Genomic DNA, 19017 nt, shown 5'->3' on the forward strand with positions numbered 1-19017 from the left:
AAGACCACGATGATACATTTTTAAGTGGACTTGAATCCGACTCCAATGTTTTGAATGATTCATTACTAAAATTATTACTGCCGTATGAGTCGTTGACTGGAGTACTTAGGAGTGGGGGCTTAGGAGTAGCTTCATTTAAATCATCTTCGCTCGAACAATCGTAACTACTATCGCTTTCGACTGATTCTTCTTTTTCAGTTTTAAAACTATTTTCAAAATCGTTTATATGGTCTTTCGCAGGCTTAGCTGCGATTTCCTTCAATGGTTTGGATATTGGTTCGAAAATAGTTTCTAAAATTTGTTCATTATTATTTTTAATATTCCTCATCATCTTCACTTTTTTCTTCACTGCAGATGCAGATTTTATGATTCGTTGTTTAAGGTCTTTTTCCATTTGGGATTGACTTCGGTGCTGTTCAGTTTACAAATGAAAGCTAAGATCCAATGATGTATTTAATATACCAGTTCAATCGAGAACAATAAATGTATCAAATTTCATCCTATAACACCCATTATTTTTTTCACAATCTTTATTAATCACAACATAACTGTATTGTTTTTTCCATACTTTAGAACACATTTTACGAAATTGTATCCAGGACATATCAGACCCAACATGTTCGTCATATATGTGTCTTAAATTTATATCATCTTGTTTAAATAGCACAATCAGATTTGCATTGTCTCTAATAAGTTGCTTTGGGACTTTGGTATATGTTTGATTTAAATAAAAGCAATCAATATTTTTGTGTCTTCCCATAGAAAAGTAATCTCGAATATTGTTTTGATTTTCACAGGCTACGTCGTCAAAAATTATTATGGAATTAGGCTTGGCGTGATGAGGACTCAAAATTTCTTCACTTTCAGTATAGTTTTCAAATGTTACGTTTGGTACCAATTTTAATACCTTTTCTAAGAAGATATATTTTGGTTGGTAAAGAGATTTTGAATAAATATATAAGTTATCAAAACGTAAACCGTCTTCATGTAATAAAAGTCCTATTACTAAATTTGTCTTTCCACAGTTTGACGGACCACAAACTATGCATCGAATTGAATTTGGTAATAGTTTACCGTGACGGTGTACTTTAGAACCATTCGTAACAGGACAAACGTTATTTAGGTTCAAGGATTGTTTTTGTTTCATAAATTTCATCACTCGTGTGTATCTCCGGAGCCGTCTGTCATGTACTAAAATCTTAAGTTGTTGACCTAAGTATATATGTTAAAATGATTCACAGTACGAAACAACACAATAAGCAAAGGTTAGTTGATTTTCAATTGCAATCGGTCTCCACAATTTCGAATCAGTTATTGGGCATTCTAAATCATCTTTTTTCGAAATGAAGCGAAACAGCTCGCTCGTCGGGCGAGCGAGCTGTGAGTGAAATTGAGAAAAAAAGATGATTTAGAATGCCCAATAACTACCTACTCGTAATAATCATTTATGATCCAAACATGAATTCGAAAACGAATTCGACAATCATTGGTTTAGGCCTGTGCTGGATTCGAACCTGCGACCTCAAAGTGAGAGGCAAGCGTTTTACTAACTGGGCTACCACGGCTTCCATTCTTCATAAGTATACTATGTATTGATAAAGAACCATGACGGCTTGAGTTCAGAGCCACATAATAACCGGCTACAATTGAAGCCAACATGCCTATAGATTTACTCCACCAATTATGCTCCAACAACAAGTCTCAATAATAAACTTGACATCTTCATTAACTTAACTCGAAATCCTCATTCTTATCACATGACAAATTGCGCCTAAATTCCCGTAAACACGTCGTTACCACCGCTTACAGCATAGAGTTCGTAGGCTTCCATTGGTCAATACCGCCGGGTTTCGATGACGTCACTGCGCGCGCATCCCCGCAGACGCGATCCTATGACCTTTAGATAACAGCTCACCAGCAGACATTGTTGATATTCTGATATCTAGTATTATGAGTATCTAATTCAATTGATCAATCAAAATCGTTCAAGTTCAATCATTCGTTCGATTTGATACGTGATAGATTCTTAGTAATATCGATTTTTGACGAATAACTTTTTGCTGCTGTGGACTAGTAACCTTTCACTGTTACAGTTCGTTCGTCCGTTCAGTTATTAATTACCCTTACTAACAATGTGTGTGTTTTTGCCGAATAAATATTTCTCATTCTTTCAACCATCCAGCACGTTTGTTGAAGAGCCTTACCTATTGGTATTGCTAGTTTAAAAATTAAAAAACGACTACGGAAAAATCGCGCTCTCAAAGAATATCGAGCAAGAAAATATTTCTCTGAAATTCTTCCGAATAGAATATATAGGTGATTACCGTGGTCATATGCGATAGTAAGCAAACCTTAGGATATACCTATTAGCATACCTACGACGACCACTGCTAATGACCTATTTCGGTATATAGGTAGGTCTCACTTTTAGACAAACTCCATAATAAAAATAGCCAAGAATTTAAGCACATGATATGTAATGCAGAATCATTTTTCAGTGGCAAGTTAAGTTTACGCGAAATATTTACCTTTTCTTTACCCACCCCTACACTTAAGCTTCAAGTGGCGATAAATGAAAGCGGTATACTTAAAACCGCAGTAAATCTTATCTATACTTACACTTCTCATCAAAAAAATCGAAACACCTTGCAAGTTTACGTTTTGTCAGGATTATCAGAAAAATGTGTACATTTAGGAATAAATGTTAAATGTCGTTTAATAGTAAGTAATATGAGCTTATCAAATCTTAATGTTAATGTTCTAAATTTAAATGAATTTTTCATAGGTTTCGTATTTTGTTAAATGAGTCATTTTTATTCCGTATGGAGTATAAAGGAAATGGATAAAACAACACACGTAAATGAAAAAAAAAGCTAATAAACGTTTATTTAATAACTTGTATTCCCTCCCCGAGCTCTAATTACTGCTTCCATACGGTTCTTCATCGATCGGATGAGAGTCACGATCACATGCTGTGGTATATTGTCCCATTCCTCTGGGATTGCATCTTGCAGCTGGCTAAGTGTTTCTGGGGCAGGATCTCTTGCTCGAATTCGTCTCTTTAATTCATCCCACAGATGTTCAATGGGATTCATGTCCGGGCTTCTTGCTGGCCATTCCATAATAGAGATATCGACTTCGTTAAGATAATCTCGTACGACGCCCGCGGTGTGAGCCCTAGCATTGTCGTGCATGAATATGAAGCCGTTGCCAATAAAATGTGCATAGGGCATCACATGAGGCTCGAGACACTCTTCGACGTACCGATGACAGTTTAGTGCAGGCAGACGTGGCCCAGACACGAAAGCAAGCTCTGTCTTACCGTCGGCGCTGATTCCTCCCCAAACCGTCCACGAACCGCCACCATAGCTGACCTTTTCTTCAATGCAGCATTGTGCATAGCGTTCTCCGTCTCTTCTGTAGACCTTGTTCCTTCCGTCGTTACCATACAGCATAATTTTACACTCATCAGAAAAGAGAACTTTGCTCCACTGTAGGTATGACCAATTTAGGTGCTCACGTGCAAAGTTAAGGCGCGCTCTTCGATGGTCTGCAGTTAATTTCGGCCCATTTGCTGGCTTATGCGGTACCAGTCCACGATCCTTCAACCTTCTTCTAATTGTAGAGTCACTTACAGCCACCCTTCGTACAACACGAAGCCGCTGCTGCAGTTGAAAAGCGTTAAGGCGTCGATTTCTTAAAGAAGTTGTTACAATAAATCGATCATCTCGCTCAGAAGTGACCCGATTCCTGCCAGATCCTGAACGGCGCGTGAACAAACCAGTCTCCCGATAACGTTTATAGACTCTATGAACAGATGACAGGCTTAGATGCAGTCTTGCAGCCACAACACGCTGACTAAGGCCAGAATCCAGCAATGCCACAACTTGGGCGGCTTCTGTGGGCGAAGTATCCATACGTTTTAGAAAAAAAACCTTTTTTCAGACGTCCCAAAGTCACAGTATTGAAATAAAAAACAAAAAGTTTAAGGGTAGGCGCCAATTTTTAGTTTTTAAACGCTAAATGTACTCCAACCCTAAACACACATTTGTCTCAAAACAGTGATTCATTTCGTTTATAAGATAAACAAATGAAATTTAAATTTTGAATTTAGAATTTTCGCTTATTACTGTAATGGCCAAACTGCCAGCTATACATTTATGTATTTTTTTTCATCGTATGAATTCATTTTTGTGTTAAATTCGGACAGAAACAATGAAAACGGAAGTGTTTCGATTTTTTTGATGAGAAGTGTATAATAAATCTGTAGAGAGGTCAATTCTGTACATTAAATATTTTTTCAAAATAACTATCAGGGGGTGATAAGTGATCGATACTGATGCCAAAAATGCAATCAGTAAAATTTTTGTCTGTCTGTCTGTCTGTCTGTCTGTCTGTCTGTATGTTCCTTATAGAAACAAAAACTACTGGACGGATTTTAATGAAACTTGGTACAATTATTCTTCACACTCCTGGACAGGTTATAGTATACTTTTCATCACGCTACAATCAATAGGAGCAGAGTAGTGAAGGGAAATCCTTTTGTATGAAAAATCTAAACTACTCAAGTTAGACGTTTGAAATTTGGCATGCAGGTACCTTAGATACCGTAGAGGTGCACTAAGAAAGGAATTCCCGAAATTCCTACGGGAACGGGAATTAGCGGGAAAATCCTTTTGTATGAAAAATCTAAACCACTCAAGTTAGACGTTTGAAATTTGGCATGCAGATACCTTAGATACCGTACAGGTGCACTAAGAAAGGAATTCCCGAAATTCCCACGAGAACGGGAATTAGCGGGAAAATCCTTTTGTATGAAAAATCTAAACCACTCAAGTTAGACGTTTGAAATTTGTCATGCAGGTACCTTAGATACCGTAGAGGTGTACTAAGAAAGGAATTCCCGAAATTCCCACGGGAATGGGAATTAACGGGAAAATCCTTTTGTATGACAAATCTAAACCACTCAAGTTAGACGTTTGAAATTTGTCATGCAGGTATCTTAGGTACCGTGGAGGTGCACTAAGAAAGGAATTCCCGAAATTCCCACGGGAATGGGAATTAACGGGAAAATCCTTTTGTATGAGAAATCTAAACCATTAAAGTTAGATGTTTGAAATTTGGCACACAGGTACCTTAGATACCGTAGAGATGTACTAAGAAAGGAATTCCAGAAATTCCCACGGGAACGGGAATTAGCGGGAAAATCCTTTTGTATGAAAAATCTAAACCACTCAAGTTAGACGTTTGAAATTTGTCATGCAGGTATCTTAGGTACCGTGGAGGTGCACTACGAAAGGAATTCCCGAAATTCCCACGGGAATGGGAATTAACGGGAAAATCCTTTTGTATGAAAAATCTAAACCATTTAAGTTAGATGTTTGAAATTTGGCACGCAGGTACCTTAGATACCGTAGAGATGTACTAAGAAAGGAATTCCAGAAATTCCCACGGGAACGGGAATTAGCGGGAAAATCCTTTTGTATGAAAAATCTAAACCACTCAAGTTAGACGTTTGAAATTTGGCATGCAGGTACTTTAGTAAACTTAAAGCTTAGTTGCAACAGGATATTACAAAATTCCCACGGGAACGGGAGTTAGCGGGAAAAAAACATTTGTATGAAAAAATCAAATCTAAATAAAAGGAGAAACTGACTGACTCAGTGACTGACATATCAACGCATAGCCTGAACGGCTAAACGTAGGCATTTGAAATTTGGAAGGGACATAGCTTAGGTACCGTAGAGGTGCACTAAGAAAGGAATTCCCGGAATTCCCACGGGAACGGAAATTAGTGGGAAAATCCTTTTGTATGAAAAATCTAAACCGCTTAAGTTAGACGCTTGAAATTTGGCATGCAGGTACCTTAGTTAACTTAAAGCTTAATTGCAACAGGATATTGCAAAATTCCCACGGAAACGGGAGTTAGCGGGAAAAAAACACACAAAACATCGAAACCGCGTAAGATAGATGTTTTCAATTCAATTCAATTAAATTATTTATTGAATTCCATGTAGTACAATGGGGTGTTACATAGGCATAGGAACTAAAACATGGACCCTGTAGGGCACAGCAACGTTGAAGGGAAGAGAGGAAGTGTGTATTAAAATTAAAACTCAATGAACAATCAATTAAAAAAAAATCAATTCAATCAATTGATTCAATCTAGCATGCATGCATACCTTAGTAAATATAAAGTTTATTTTTGGCTGTATTTTGAAAAATGGGAGTTATTGGGAAAAAAAATGTATGAAAAAATCTAAACTGCATAAGTTAGATGCTTGAAATTTGATATGCACTCCCACACACACAAAGATCTCTCTCTTATATAACACGCCACGCGGACGAAGTCGCGGGCAAAAGCTAGTCCACAATAATTGTCTTTTCCTGTGGTAAACAGTTACTTGGGAAGATTCGTTCAAGTTTGAGATTTTATATAAATTACCTTTATACGTCACTTAACCGGGACGGGGAGTAAAGAAGATAAAAGCCGGCCAACTCGCGCACCAAGGGTTCCGAAGAAGCTTTGGCGTTGCGAAAACGAGTCTTGACCGACAGACAGACAGAGTGATCCTATAATCGTTCCGTTTTTCCTAGTAATGTTCGGAACCCAAAAACAGACAAACTACTTGGAAATTCGAAATAAATATGCATATATATTCAGGAATGAATGGTACATAATACAGAGAATTTAATTTCGGAATATAATTGAGATACCTGGTATTTGAATATATGCAGGGCAGCTTTTTCCGTGGAATGGAAATCAAATAGGGTTACGTGTTCTGAATACACTGCTACTGAATGGAGTGGGATTGACATATCTATTCAAAATACCATATTTTATTTGTTATTTTTACTTGTCTACTTGACTTCCAATGGGACATTGCAGGAGTATGAATGTCTTGAACTGATCTCCATTCCGGTCGCCCACCGTTCCTTTTTTGTTAATTTTCTTTTGCAACTCTTCGTTTTCTTATAAAATAGTAAACATATATAAACGCAGCACAGGCCTCATCTCTGCCTACCGGAGGTGTATGAAACATAATCCACCACACTGTCCCATTAGAAGTGGATGGAATGTCTTTAAAAATTATTATTGCGTGTGGCAAAAAAATATCCTGCCGGGATCATATTTCCAGTTTAAGCTTCCTCAACCAAGTTGACTTGCCGCATCCGTAACACAATGCAGCTCCGCTACGGAGATAGAGTTTTGATCCAGGTGACCGCATTCAGAATTTATAAATGAAAATAGCAATACTAACCCCTCGTTTCTTATTTCCAGAGACACCCACCAAATCGACCTGCCGCCATTCGGGAAGTACGCCACAGGCATCTTCTTCCTGGACAAGCTTCATCATCAGGACATCGAGGACCGGTTCGGGGCGCTAGCAGAAAGCCTCGGGCTCCGCGTGCTCTGCTGGAGAACCGTGCCCACTAACAACTCCACTATTGGTATGTCATTGAAGCTTTTGTCGCGCACTGGGCGACAGCGGGTGGCGACTAAAGGCGCATTCAAATTAGCTGTGCTACCGTGACGCGGTTGCAGTAACTACTGTCGCACTGCTTGATAAATCCATAGGAACGAACGGTACGATTTCATACAAAGATTTATAAAAAGCGATGACTTCGCCGTCTTCGCCGCGTGTGGCTCCTGCGACACGTTTAGGTGCTCGTTCACTCGAGAAACAAACGCGAACCCTCTTGGCTCCGTTCGGTTTTACAGTTTTTCGCTACTACCCTGCTACCCGCTGTCGGTCAGTCCGCGACCCCATGTGAGATCAAGATTATGTCAATAACGTCAGAAATTCATCTTTTAGAAGAAGAAAGTCGAATGAGGATAAAATCTGCCTATTTCTCCCATCAGGAGTCGCTACTGTTGAGTGTTCTTAAATTTTGACAGTTCCCCAAACATATTGTATTGGTTATATTTTTGCACTATAACCTTTTGCGCAACGTTTAACTGCGAAATCAGTGTTATATTTATTCCCTGAAGATCGGAAAGAAGAAAACAGAAAAACTTAATTTCAATCAAAACTGGCTGCTTTTTGGAAACGCATGCTTCAGACAGGATACACTCCACGTTGCTCCACATGTTATAGCAATTTATCACGAATTTTAGCTGGACAGGATGGAGAACTGTCCAAACTTAAGGAACACTGAACAGTGCTGCCGCCTACATTTGAGCTTCTAGTTTTTATCCTCATTATCGGAAGGTGAGCTATCGTTTTGAACTAGAAATGTCATTCTTGTGTTTCATTCAGCAGTTCCTAAAACATCCGACGCTTTATCGCTTTTGTTTTACTGTTTTGCCTCAGATGGCGTTAACTACTTGGCCCGAGATGCTTTATTGTTCTGTTGAAACTTGAAACTTATCTATGTGAAACTATGTTTCTTTTTGCATGCCTACTTACGATGTAGGGTCATTGTACTCATTTGTTGCTTGTCTCTATATTCTCGCGATTTTAATCATATCATATAAACGATCTCCTCAATACATAATACATCGTAAAGAATGCATTTTGTATAAGGAGTATATGACCTAAACTGTATTGGGCTGGTTTTCCCTTCGCGGGTTGGAAGGTCAGGTCGGCAGTCGCTTCTGTAAAAAACCGGACCTGTCGAATCTTCAGGTTAGATTAGGACCCTGTGAAAAACGGGATAATGCTAGGGAGATGTGTGATTAGTACTTACACTTAGTCCTTATTCATAGTGGGGTTCGAATCCCGTTTCGGGCTCTAGAGCACTGGATTCCACTTTATGAGTGTGAATTCCTGTTCGGATCATAGATAATTGATATCACGTGGTTTCCAGGATTTGTGCTCCGTTAATGGCAATAGTCTCCCTATTACTTTAGGGATACAGGCGTAATGTTATGTTATGTAATGTAGTCCTCAATCAACCGGAGGGGGTATGGAACATACTCCACCACGCTGCTCCACTACGGGTTGGTGGAGGTGTTTTTACGGCTAATAGCCGGGACCAACGGCTTAACGTGCCCTCCGAAGCACGGAATCATCTTACTTTTTCGGACAATCAGGTGATTCAAGCCTGAAAAGTCCTTACCAAACAAAGGACAGTCTCACAAAGTGATTTCGACAATGTCCCCATCGGGAATCGAACCCGGACCTCCAGATCGTTCTAACCACTAGGCCACGGAGGCTGTTACATAAAGTACAAGTTGCATAATTTATATTAAGGTGTTCCCTCACCGCAAGCATTCGCCTGTAATGAAACGTTACAGATCCAAGCGTTACATCAGCGGGCTTAGCACCGTAAGCACGCGACTCTTTCTCGCCGCGACAGAGATCATCTGTCTCTTTCTGTGCTGTACCGTGAGAGAGTGACGGGTGACGTATGTCGAGGCGAGAGAGAGTCGCGTGCTTACGGTGCTAAGCCTGCAGGTTAGTGCTCAAAATCGAATCATAAAATGTTACATTACAGGCGAATGCTCCCGGTGACAGAGCACCTTTACGTTTTACCATGTAACGTCAACTAGTTTGATGTCAACCTTGACTTCAACCAAGGTGAGATGCACTTACGTCTGTGATAAACAACTGTGTGGCAGTGTTGTCACGCTAGTTCGCGACTATCTGGTTTTATCTAGTTTATGCATACACTTTTATTACGCAACTAGACATGAAATCAGAAATATTTATTCGCTTGGGATAGGTAGATGCAGAGTCACAATATGGTATAAGTCAGTGGTGCTAATTCCTGTAAATACCATCTAATTTTAAGTTATATGTCATTTTCTTATCCGCCGAAAAGGAAATGATGGAAATGGAGTGGAAATGAAGAGAGATGATGAAGATTGGTTTGGGCCCGTGCTTTGAACCTGCGACCTCGAACTGACAGTTAGTGGTGGGTATAAGTGGTTAAAACAGTCCTTCTTTCTTTGTAAGCTCAAAAACCCTGGGGAAAATCAAATGAAAATATACTTTGTTGCACAGAACTTAATTTAACTACAGTTCTAATAATAGGTGAACTTATCAGTAAAACCTTTCTAAGGTGTAATTGTTTAAATGTCGTATTTCAATTAAGACGGATAAAATACATTTACGTCTAATACATTTTCATTCATTGTCATGTTGGGCGGCTCAGTATATATTTTCTTCAAATATGGACTGCTGAGTTCGTGGCGCAGATATGCAGAGTAGAAACACTTCACAGCTTTAAATCACTTATTTATTGTATAATTGTACACTAAGTAATTGAATCCACACCGTTTATGACCGTTTGAACTGGTCATTCTGTTTAAAGGTTATGGTAAAAAAACGCTCTCATTCGATATTATATTACATTCCTGCGTATCGCAACGTGAAAGTCGTTTTCACAAGTATTTTTTGCAGCAGATTTTGCACAAAAACTCGATTGTAATTGCTTTCTCCAGTTTGCAGCGAAATGACTGCCTCTGTTATTTGCAGGTCATCTATTGGGTATTCCGCCGGGCTTGGTCGACATGCTTTGTATGGTTTGTTGTTCAAGGGTGTTGGGACCCTCGCTATATACGTTTCGTCTACGATAGATGTCGTAAGTGTAGCCACACCATTCGGTGATCGAAATTATTATTTTTGTCATAGATAAACTAAGCTAATTGAGCTCTTCACCTTTTTGCCTATACCTGAAGGTCTAGAGAACCTACCAACAATAAAAAATATTATAAACCTTTCCTATTTTCATCAGGATTACTCTGGGTCTGAAGCTATTGACAACTTCCTATTTAAATGTTCTTTTTATTTGAAACTACATAATAAAAAAAGTTTTTTAAATGTTTATTTACGTTTATTTGTAACAAAAATACAGATAGTAAATACTTTTGTATGGGAATGTATATTTAATTAATAATTTAAAGAAAATAAATACATTATTATTTTACCTCTTGCGGCACAAATAATATGAAGCCTCAGAAATAATGGTAAATGAGAAAAATACTAAATTATTTACGTTTTACACTGAATACGCTACACATACGCCATCTAGGTAACGGATAGGAACTAAACTAGGGTCCCTACACCCTTAATGGACTGACAGTGGTTAGAGGATCCTTTTGGCATGTTTGAATTTAGCGGTTTTGCGCCGACATTTTCTCTCCAGAGATAATAACTTTTGACATTCGTATAAATTAACGCCCTTCATAATGGGGTGGGTACACAACACAAGTAATTTACAGGCTTTGCAGCCGGATTTAATACGAAAGCCTAAGACGGAAATGATGACTGTCGAAATTTTGTTTTCTTAATGTTTTTTAAGTACTATTGAGAGTTATGTATTGTATATTAATTGTTGAAGCTGTAGTAAAGTTTAAAATCAATCTTCCTAGATACTCATTAGCTCATAAGATAACGTAACTTGCATAATAATACATACAAATGATTATCGACATCGTAAAGTTGCATGTAGTTTCATATATAATCTTAGTCACGCTTCGTCCAAAACATCTTAAAAATTAGAGTAATAAATCTATAAATAGCTCGCTTTTTACACAGTTCCGTGCCTCTCGTTTTCGCAGTACACCTTAACAAGCAATTAACAAGTATAGTTCATTGTTCTTTCAACAAAATCAACGAGCTATGTAAAATCGTCCACGTTTCTCGATTCGATAACTCCGATAACGAAAATGGAACGTAAATATGGATTGGAAATTGAACTCTAGCGACGCAGAAATGACTGCGATCTAAGGCGACATCGCCCCGTTTCGAAGAACCAACTAGACTATTATTGTGAGTCAGTCACGCTATATTCAGACGTGCCCAAAAGATTCGTCTCTATACATAGTTGTACCGCGAATATTGCGAATGAAATCTTGATACTAATGTCTTGATTACACGTACCAAGTACTAGGTGCGTATTGTCATACTTTATGTTTATTATACGCACATACTTTTTTACACGCTCAGTATGCCCTGTTATGGCCGTTTACTCGGCACTTGTGATCGAAGCATAAGTGAAATTGATGTGAGCTTTAAATGACTTTATGTCACAAGGTTACGATCGACCGTTTCGTCAAGATTCATGTCGACATAAATGATGAATAAATCTTTAACGTCAATAAAACTACATGAAACCGACGAATGGTCAGACCGTAAATAGGTAGACAGATAAATTAATAGGTTAACTTGGAAATTTACTCATTGTTAATTTATTCTGAAATCGGCGTGAGATTCATTATTCATCACATTGCGATTGGGTTCAATAAATGTAAATAAGATTTAATTGTTTTCCTGTTTACCTGCGGCTGTTGTACCTTAAGTGAATCTCACGTTGAGCAAACAATATATTCGACCTAAAGTCGACTTTTCTTGTTCAACACTTAGATGGTAAATTAAATTTGATCAAACCAACGTCCTTCACACAAGCCTGATGCCTTAACGATCATTCCATTCCATACTTGTTGTACCAATGTTGATGTACCGATGCTTTCTAAAAAATACCATCAGTGTTCCATGCTATTTAAATTTTATATTTATATTTTTATTGTCGTCAAGCGATGCATGGAAACTAAATATGGAGCACTATTTTCCATGCATCGCATAGAAAATCCATTATAAACAACTATTTCAACTCCGGATGACTGGCAGAAATATTTCCTCAGCTGTTTTTAAATTTTGTCCTTTGATAAAAGTTATCATTACTGTCTTATTTATCGTGTATACAGATTTTAGTCTAGACTGATAAGACTTGATTTAAGGAAGTAGATAATAGATAGTTTAAGTAAAGCATACATTATAGAGGACAGTAAATAACGGCCCGTTTTGGCTGGCTTTCAGGTCAGGTGGCCCGTAACTCGGAGCCATATATGCGCCAAGTGTTTGTTACCGGAGATATCAGCGACGAGAACCAACTCGCCCGTCAGGTAAGATGGCTACACGACCAAACACAAACACCACGACTTAGGTACCTACGAAAGAAAGAGTATGAATTTGCAACTCGCTGGGTTTTTGCGAATTCAAACTCGAGTACACTTTGAGCAAGGCACTCTTAGCGTATTTTTTTCAGATCGTTGTCGCGCGCTATGGGCTGTCGGGCGGCGGGCCAGCGATAAAAACGTAATCACTACTCCTCCCTTATTACCTTCTACCCTTGTCTTCCCAGAGTATGGACAATGTCTATGTTTGTAGGTGTTCGTGCTGCGCAAACGTGCGTCTCACGAATTGGTGGTGCCCGGAGCGAGGTTCTACATCTGCAGTCTTTCGCTGAAGACTGTTGTGTACAAGGGTCTGCTAACCTCCAATCAGCTATGGGTAAGTCGACAATCCTATAATTCACCAGTTATAAAGTACTAATTAATCCTATTGAACTGCCAGGAATATTCCCAAATCTGTTTGGTTTAAATACTAAAGGATTTCTAAAACATCTATCCACCTTGATAATTATTTGCAGGAGTACTTCAAAGACCTGAGCAACCCAGCGTTCACCACGTATCTGGCGTTGGTCCACACGCGGTTCTCCACCAACACTTTCCCCAGCTGGGAAAGAGCACACCCTTTGAGGTTAGTTTCTGTCCGTATGTATAATATGTACTCATTATTGTTTGATATCTGAAGATACACCTAGACGCGGCAAAAATATTATTTATTGATTTTAAGGGTATTTACTCACATGTTTGTTTGCAGAGTACTTGCCCACAATGGCGAAATAAATACATTACGAGGTAACGTCAACCTGATGAAGGCTCGCGAGGGTGTCATGAAAAGCGATCTCTTCGAGGATTCTGGTAAGTTACTTCCACTACGACTAAACCGTGTGTAATAGGACCAATCAATATGCAATGAATGATGATCACACGCCCAAGCACTTCTTCCTTTAGCGGCGCGTCTACTTAAGAAGAATCAAAGCTAACGGACCTATGGATTTCTTGTTTTGTATTAATTACTCTAAAACTGCGGTAACTATATCGGCAAATCTAATCTGGACGTTGCTGTGACAACTCACAGTAATTCATAAATGTTGATACTCCATACAATCCTTCCGCTCTGATTTCACTCAAATGTGGCTTAACACCAACGTCTCCATAATCCTTTAATCTTTTATCGATTGACTCTTTCCTACTCACAGAACTGAAGAAGCTATACCCAGTAGTGGAGCCGAATCTCTCAGACTCCGGTTCAGCGGATTGCGTCCTTGAATTCCTGCTCCATTGCGGTCAACGAACTCTTCCCGAAGCAGTGATGACAATGGTGCCAGAAGCGTGGCACAATGACGCCACTATGCCTCCGGAGAAGAGGGACTACTACCAGTGGGCGTCCTGCGCTATGGAGCCTTGGGACGGACCAGCCTTAGTGTCCTTCACTGATGGACGCTACATCGGTAAGTTGGTACTACTGTTAATACGGGTAATCCACCAGGTTTTAAGCTGGTGTGTTTGGATGTAAACTCGATAAACGTTATCAATTTTATACCTCAGAAACAGGGTTTAAAACCGAGTGGCAACAGGGTTTAAAAACGAGTGGATTGCACACCGTTAATTTACACTTTAAAAATTTTTAGAAGGCTTACTTTTTGTGAGTTTGTCTCACGTAATCGTTTCGTAAGATATGTCTATGTCATGTGACTAGTTCAGAGCTTCAAAGTCGCTCAGAGAGCTGTAAAGCGGGTCTCTAACGGATCGCATCTGAAATAAGAGAGCTAAACCGACAACCACTGGGAAAGAGGGGTTCTCAAGTGGAGGCGGCGTCTCCAAAAACGTAGTGTAAGATACCCTTGGGCTAGATGGAGTGACGACATTCGTCTGAAGGAGAAAAGCCAAAGACCGAGCTTAGCGGCGTGCCATAGGAGAGGCCTATGTCCAGCAACGGACGAGTATAGGCTGTTGATGATGTCATGTGATGTCTTCTTTTAAGTCTGTTCTTTGTGCTCAATAAATTATTTCTTTCTTTGTGCTCAATAAATTATTTCTGTTGTGTCTTTCAGGTGCCATTCTGGACAGGAACGGTCTGCGGCCGTCCCGGTTCTACGTAACCAGTGAAAATATACTTGTGATGGCTTCTGAGGTCGGCGTTTACGATGTCGACCCCGAGAAGGTTATTTTGAAGGTACGTTAGTCGTTTATACGAGTATGAAAATATGTGAGGTTAGGTAACTTTAACATGGGTTGAGGACTTAAGGTATGGGACAAAAAATGGGTGTAATTGGTTTTTTTTATTGCGAATTCGAATCATTATATGGTGTAACAAACAAACATAAAAATAAAATAAAGAATAATTTTACAAAAACGACTTAAGACTAATGTGTAACCTGTATTGGGCTATTACTCCCTTCAGGGTTGGAAGACCAGACAGGTAGTGACTTCTGTATAACACCGGACCTGTGAAATCTTTAGGTTGAGGAAGCGAGCTTATTAAAACGGGATATGATACTGACTTAAGACTAATGTGAGCAAAGGAGGCGTTCAGCATCGTTAGCTAAAGCGACTCATATTATATTTTTCTTTTACTATTCTATCTTCAATTTTCCAGAGTCGTCTCAAGCCTGGCCGTATGTTGCTAGTGGACACTGAAGAGAAGAAGATCATCCAAGATGTGGAACTGAAGCTCAAAATTGCCAAGAGTCGACCGCACTCGCAGTGGCTCAAGGAACAGGTAATATGCAGTCTGAAGTTGCTACTCTATGGCTGCTGCACGGCCGCGTACCTGCATATCGTAAGGTGTATGGGTCGCGTTTTGTATGCAATTATATTTTATTTATTTACTTTATAGTTTCGATTCTAGGCATTTCGATTCTTAGCGTTCCATTACAAGTATTTATTTTACAAAATAAATTAATTTGTTTTTTAAATTTGCATAAATGTTAACCAGGAAATTCATTACATTAAGCTACAAATCAGTACATTTCATTTTTTTTTTTTTTTTTTTAAGTGTATTTAAATTAATGTATTTAAATGCATGTTTTGGTAAAGTTTTAAAACACGCCTATTTATTAAAGAATGCTCTTTGATAAACTATTCTTGTTTATAATATTTGAAACTGTATTAAGTAAACTTGTTTTCATAATATTATGTGAACGTCCCTATTTATGTATTTCACTATTCTAACTTAAAAATAATTTAATATTGGTGCCTATTCCAGTATACACCATCTAAATTTATTGTAAGTTATACCTATCATTTTCTTATCCGCCGAATAAAACACGAACGGATGCTTGACACGCATAAAATTTATGCTATGTCCAATTACCTGACAGAATTAAGTTAGTTGCCAGCGCACGTTAATGGTGTTGCATATCAGCGAGATGCCCACTTGATTCGCCCGGGTTAATTAACAGCTGTCAATCATCCGTCTCTTTCCTTTTCGGCGGATAAGAAAATGACAGGTAATACTTAAACTAAAATTAGGAGGTGTTTGTAGGAATTAGCATCATTATATCGCTAACACAAAACGTAATATTCACTCAATCGTCGATTTTCTCTGTTTCTATGCTGCGATTGGTGTGCCGTTGGAAAAAAATAATTCGTTATATTGACAGATGGTGAGTTGGAACACGCATGCGGAGTGGGATGTTTTCGAAATTGCTGAACGTTTTTGACGCTTTTTAGTCGATTTTATTTCGAGTTTTCTGTAACTTTTCTTCTAATTCGATGCAAAAAATGTTAAGAGATATTTTTTTGTGGCTAAATCGGTCAGAAATTATACTTTCACGATAACTTTACGGATGGTACAGTTACTTTTTATAACATAATCAGCGTGAATACGATCCAATATTGAGCGAGCGAACGTTGAATCAGTTCATCTAAAATTATCGCATTGACTTTTATATGCGTAATTGTCAAATTGCAATATTACTAGTTTAAATTGAATTGATTCAATGTGACCTCTTCAGGCCCTCAGGTCTTTCTTCAACCAACCGAGCATACAGGGCTTACTCTACTAAGATGTTCCATGGCCGACTGATAGTGAAAGAGTGAACGAATGAATGAATGAATAAAGTGATCAACTGTCACTGTCAAAGTGACATTTCTCTAGGCATAGACAAAATTTTTGTATCGAATTAGATAAAGTTTAAGTTCTAGTCCAGTGCGACATAACCGAGCTTTTGGTTTGGACTTTATTATGCAACAAACAAACATAATTGGCTACTTACTGTTGTTACCCAAATCGCTATTGAATCAAACCTCTACGCGCTTACACCTGTAGTTAGGAACACCTTGTGCAGCTGACCGGTGACACATAAGCGCAAATTGGATTGCACAGTTTCATCGGTTGACAGTGTTTATACAATTCAAGATACAAAGATCTTAATTTCATTGTGTGCCGCTTTGCGCGTAAGTGCGAGCAAGAGTGTGCGCACTCAGCTCACGACCATTTAAGACTAAAGGGCTTATTACACCTACCTGTCCGACAGGCTAGATGCGTCAAGGTCACGGTGGTTGCCATGGTTACTCCCCACCAACTCCCGTTCGTTCAGATCGTGTAGTCTAATAGCAAATCGGCGGGTCGTAACCATGGAAACCACGATCTCGAGCGAGTTGGTGGGGAGTAACCATGGTAACCAGCCGTGACCTTGACGCATGTAGACTGTCATGTATCGTGTAATAAGCCCTAATAGCGCACCCTGGACACTCCATACATAAATCACAATCTTACCGCATGCCGCGTAACGTGCGATCGAGATTGACAATCCGCGCGCCCCTCACTCCTTACCTTACGGCCATTTAAAGCCGTAAGACCAAATATCCTTTTAAAATCCAAACCCTATTGTTTAACTATTGTATCTGTAAATCTCGGCCTTAGGAGGTCAAAACTAAAGTACGACCCAGAGGGACCAAAAATAATTTGGCTAGGCAATATAGAGAGGCTCAGTGATGTGAATAATTAAATTAAAAACGAGCCAGTGAATTAGAAAAGGCTGTATTTTAACTCATAGTACAGACAGCGTTAACGGACAGGCAATAAACACGCGTGCGGCGGCGGCGGAGTCGGAGTCGGTCGAGAAGCGGCTTTGGCGTCGTTATCTCTTTTCATTTCCTGTTGAACCGCACATGCGCGCGTGTTGGTGTTGCCAACACAATACCTCTTTTACATCAATATACCGAAACAGCACGAAAAGTGCTAGCTTATTATTATTTTATATTGTATTATATGTAGTATTAGGTTAAGGGATATAATTGTACGGATGATGTTGTCTGATTTATATAAGTAAATAACCTAACACGTTACTATATATTCTCAGATAACGATGGAAGACATCCACAAGTCGGTGGCGGCGGAGAATGGCACGGTGGTCCATAATGGTGGCGGCGCGCAGAACGGCGCCATATTCGGGTTGTCAGACAAGCGGCTCAGCCTGTTCGGATACACCATCGAGGCCATCAACATGCTCTTGCTGCCCATGATTCAGAATAAGTAAGTTCTTCAAAGAATTATTAGCAATTAAATATATTTTTTTGCCTATGTTCCCGAAAAGGTAGGCCAGCCGTGGTAGCCAAGTTGGTAGAACGCTTGCCTCTTTGAGGTCGCAGATTCGAATCCAGTACAGGGCCTAAACCAATGTCGAATTCGTTTTCGAACTCATGTTTGGATCATAAATGATTACCACGTGCTCAGCGGTGAAGGAAAACATCGTGAGGAAACCCACATTCCCGAGAAATGCATTTTCGGAGGTATGTGACCTATCCTGTATTGGGCTGGTTTTCCCTTCGCGGGTTGGAAGGTCAGACAGGCAGTCGCTTCTGTAAAAAACCGGACCTGTCAAAGTTCCCATATGTCTACAATAACTCGTGTGCTTTCCAGGAAAGAAGCCCTGGGCAGTATGGGTAACGACGCCCCATTGGCGTGTCTGTCGCAGTTCCAGCCGCTGCCATACGAGTACTTCAAGCAGCTGTTCGCGCAGGTCACCAACCCGCCCATTGATCCGTTCAGGTAACTGAGATGTTAATCTTAGTATCTCACTAGATGGCGCTACTGAGACGTGAGATCTAAGTGGTGGTATGCTTTGTATAGAAGCACTGGGCAGTACGTAACTGTAACGGCGCACAACTACTGCCATATGAATACTTCAACCCGCTGTTCATACAGGTCACCA

At 39.4% G+C, this 19017-nt stretch overlaps 1 protein-coding gene across 1 annotated transcript in view; it reads left to right on the forward strand.

Annotated features, from left to right (window-relative positions):
* LOC126367002 (uncharacterized) overlaps window positions 1-19017 on the forward strand; it is a 109649-nt gene that overhangs the window by 52892 nt on the left and 37740 nt on the right. Inside the window, exons 4-13 of the mRNA XM_050010351.1 lie at window positions 7283-7452; window positions 12768-12853; window positions 13119-13241; window positions 13381-13490; window positions 13614-13714; window positions 14056-14307; window positions 14911-15032; window positions 15456-15578; window positions 18166-18338; window positions 18726-18854. Coding sequence (XP_049866308.1) covers window positions 7283-7452; window positions 12768-12853; window positions 13119-13241; window positions 13381-13490; window positions 13614-13714; window positions 14056-14307; window positions 14911-15032; window positions 15456-15578; window positions 18166-18338; window positions 18726-18854 — 1389 coding nt within the window. The remainder of the gene's footprint in view (window positions 1-7282; window positions 7453-12767; window positions 12854-13118; window positions 13242-13380; window positions 13491-13613; window positions 13715-14055; window positions 14308-14910; window positions 15033-15455; window positions 15579-18165; window positions 18339-18725; window positions 18855-19017) is intronic.

Source organism: Pectinophora gossypiella, chromosome 5, assembly GCF_024362695.1.
Source record: "Pectinophora gossypiella chromosome 5, ilPecGoss1.1, whole genome shotgun sequence".
Classification (NCBI taxonomy): domain Eukaryota; kingdom Metazoa; phylum Arthropoda; class Insecta; order Lepidoptera; family Gelechiidae; genus Pectinophora; species Pectinophora gossypiella.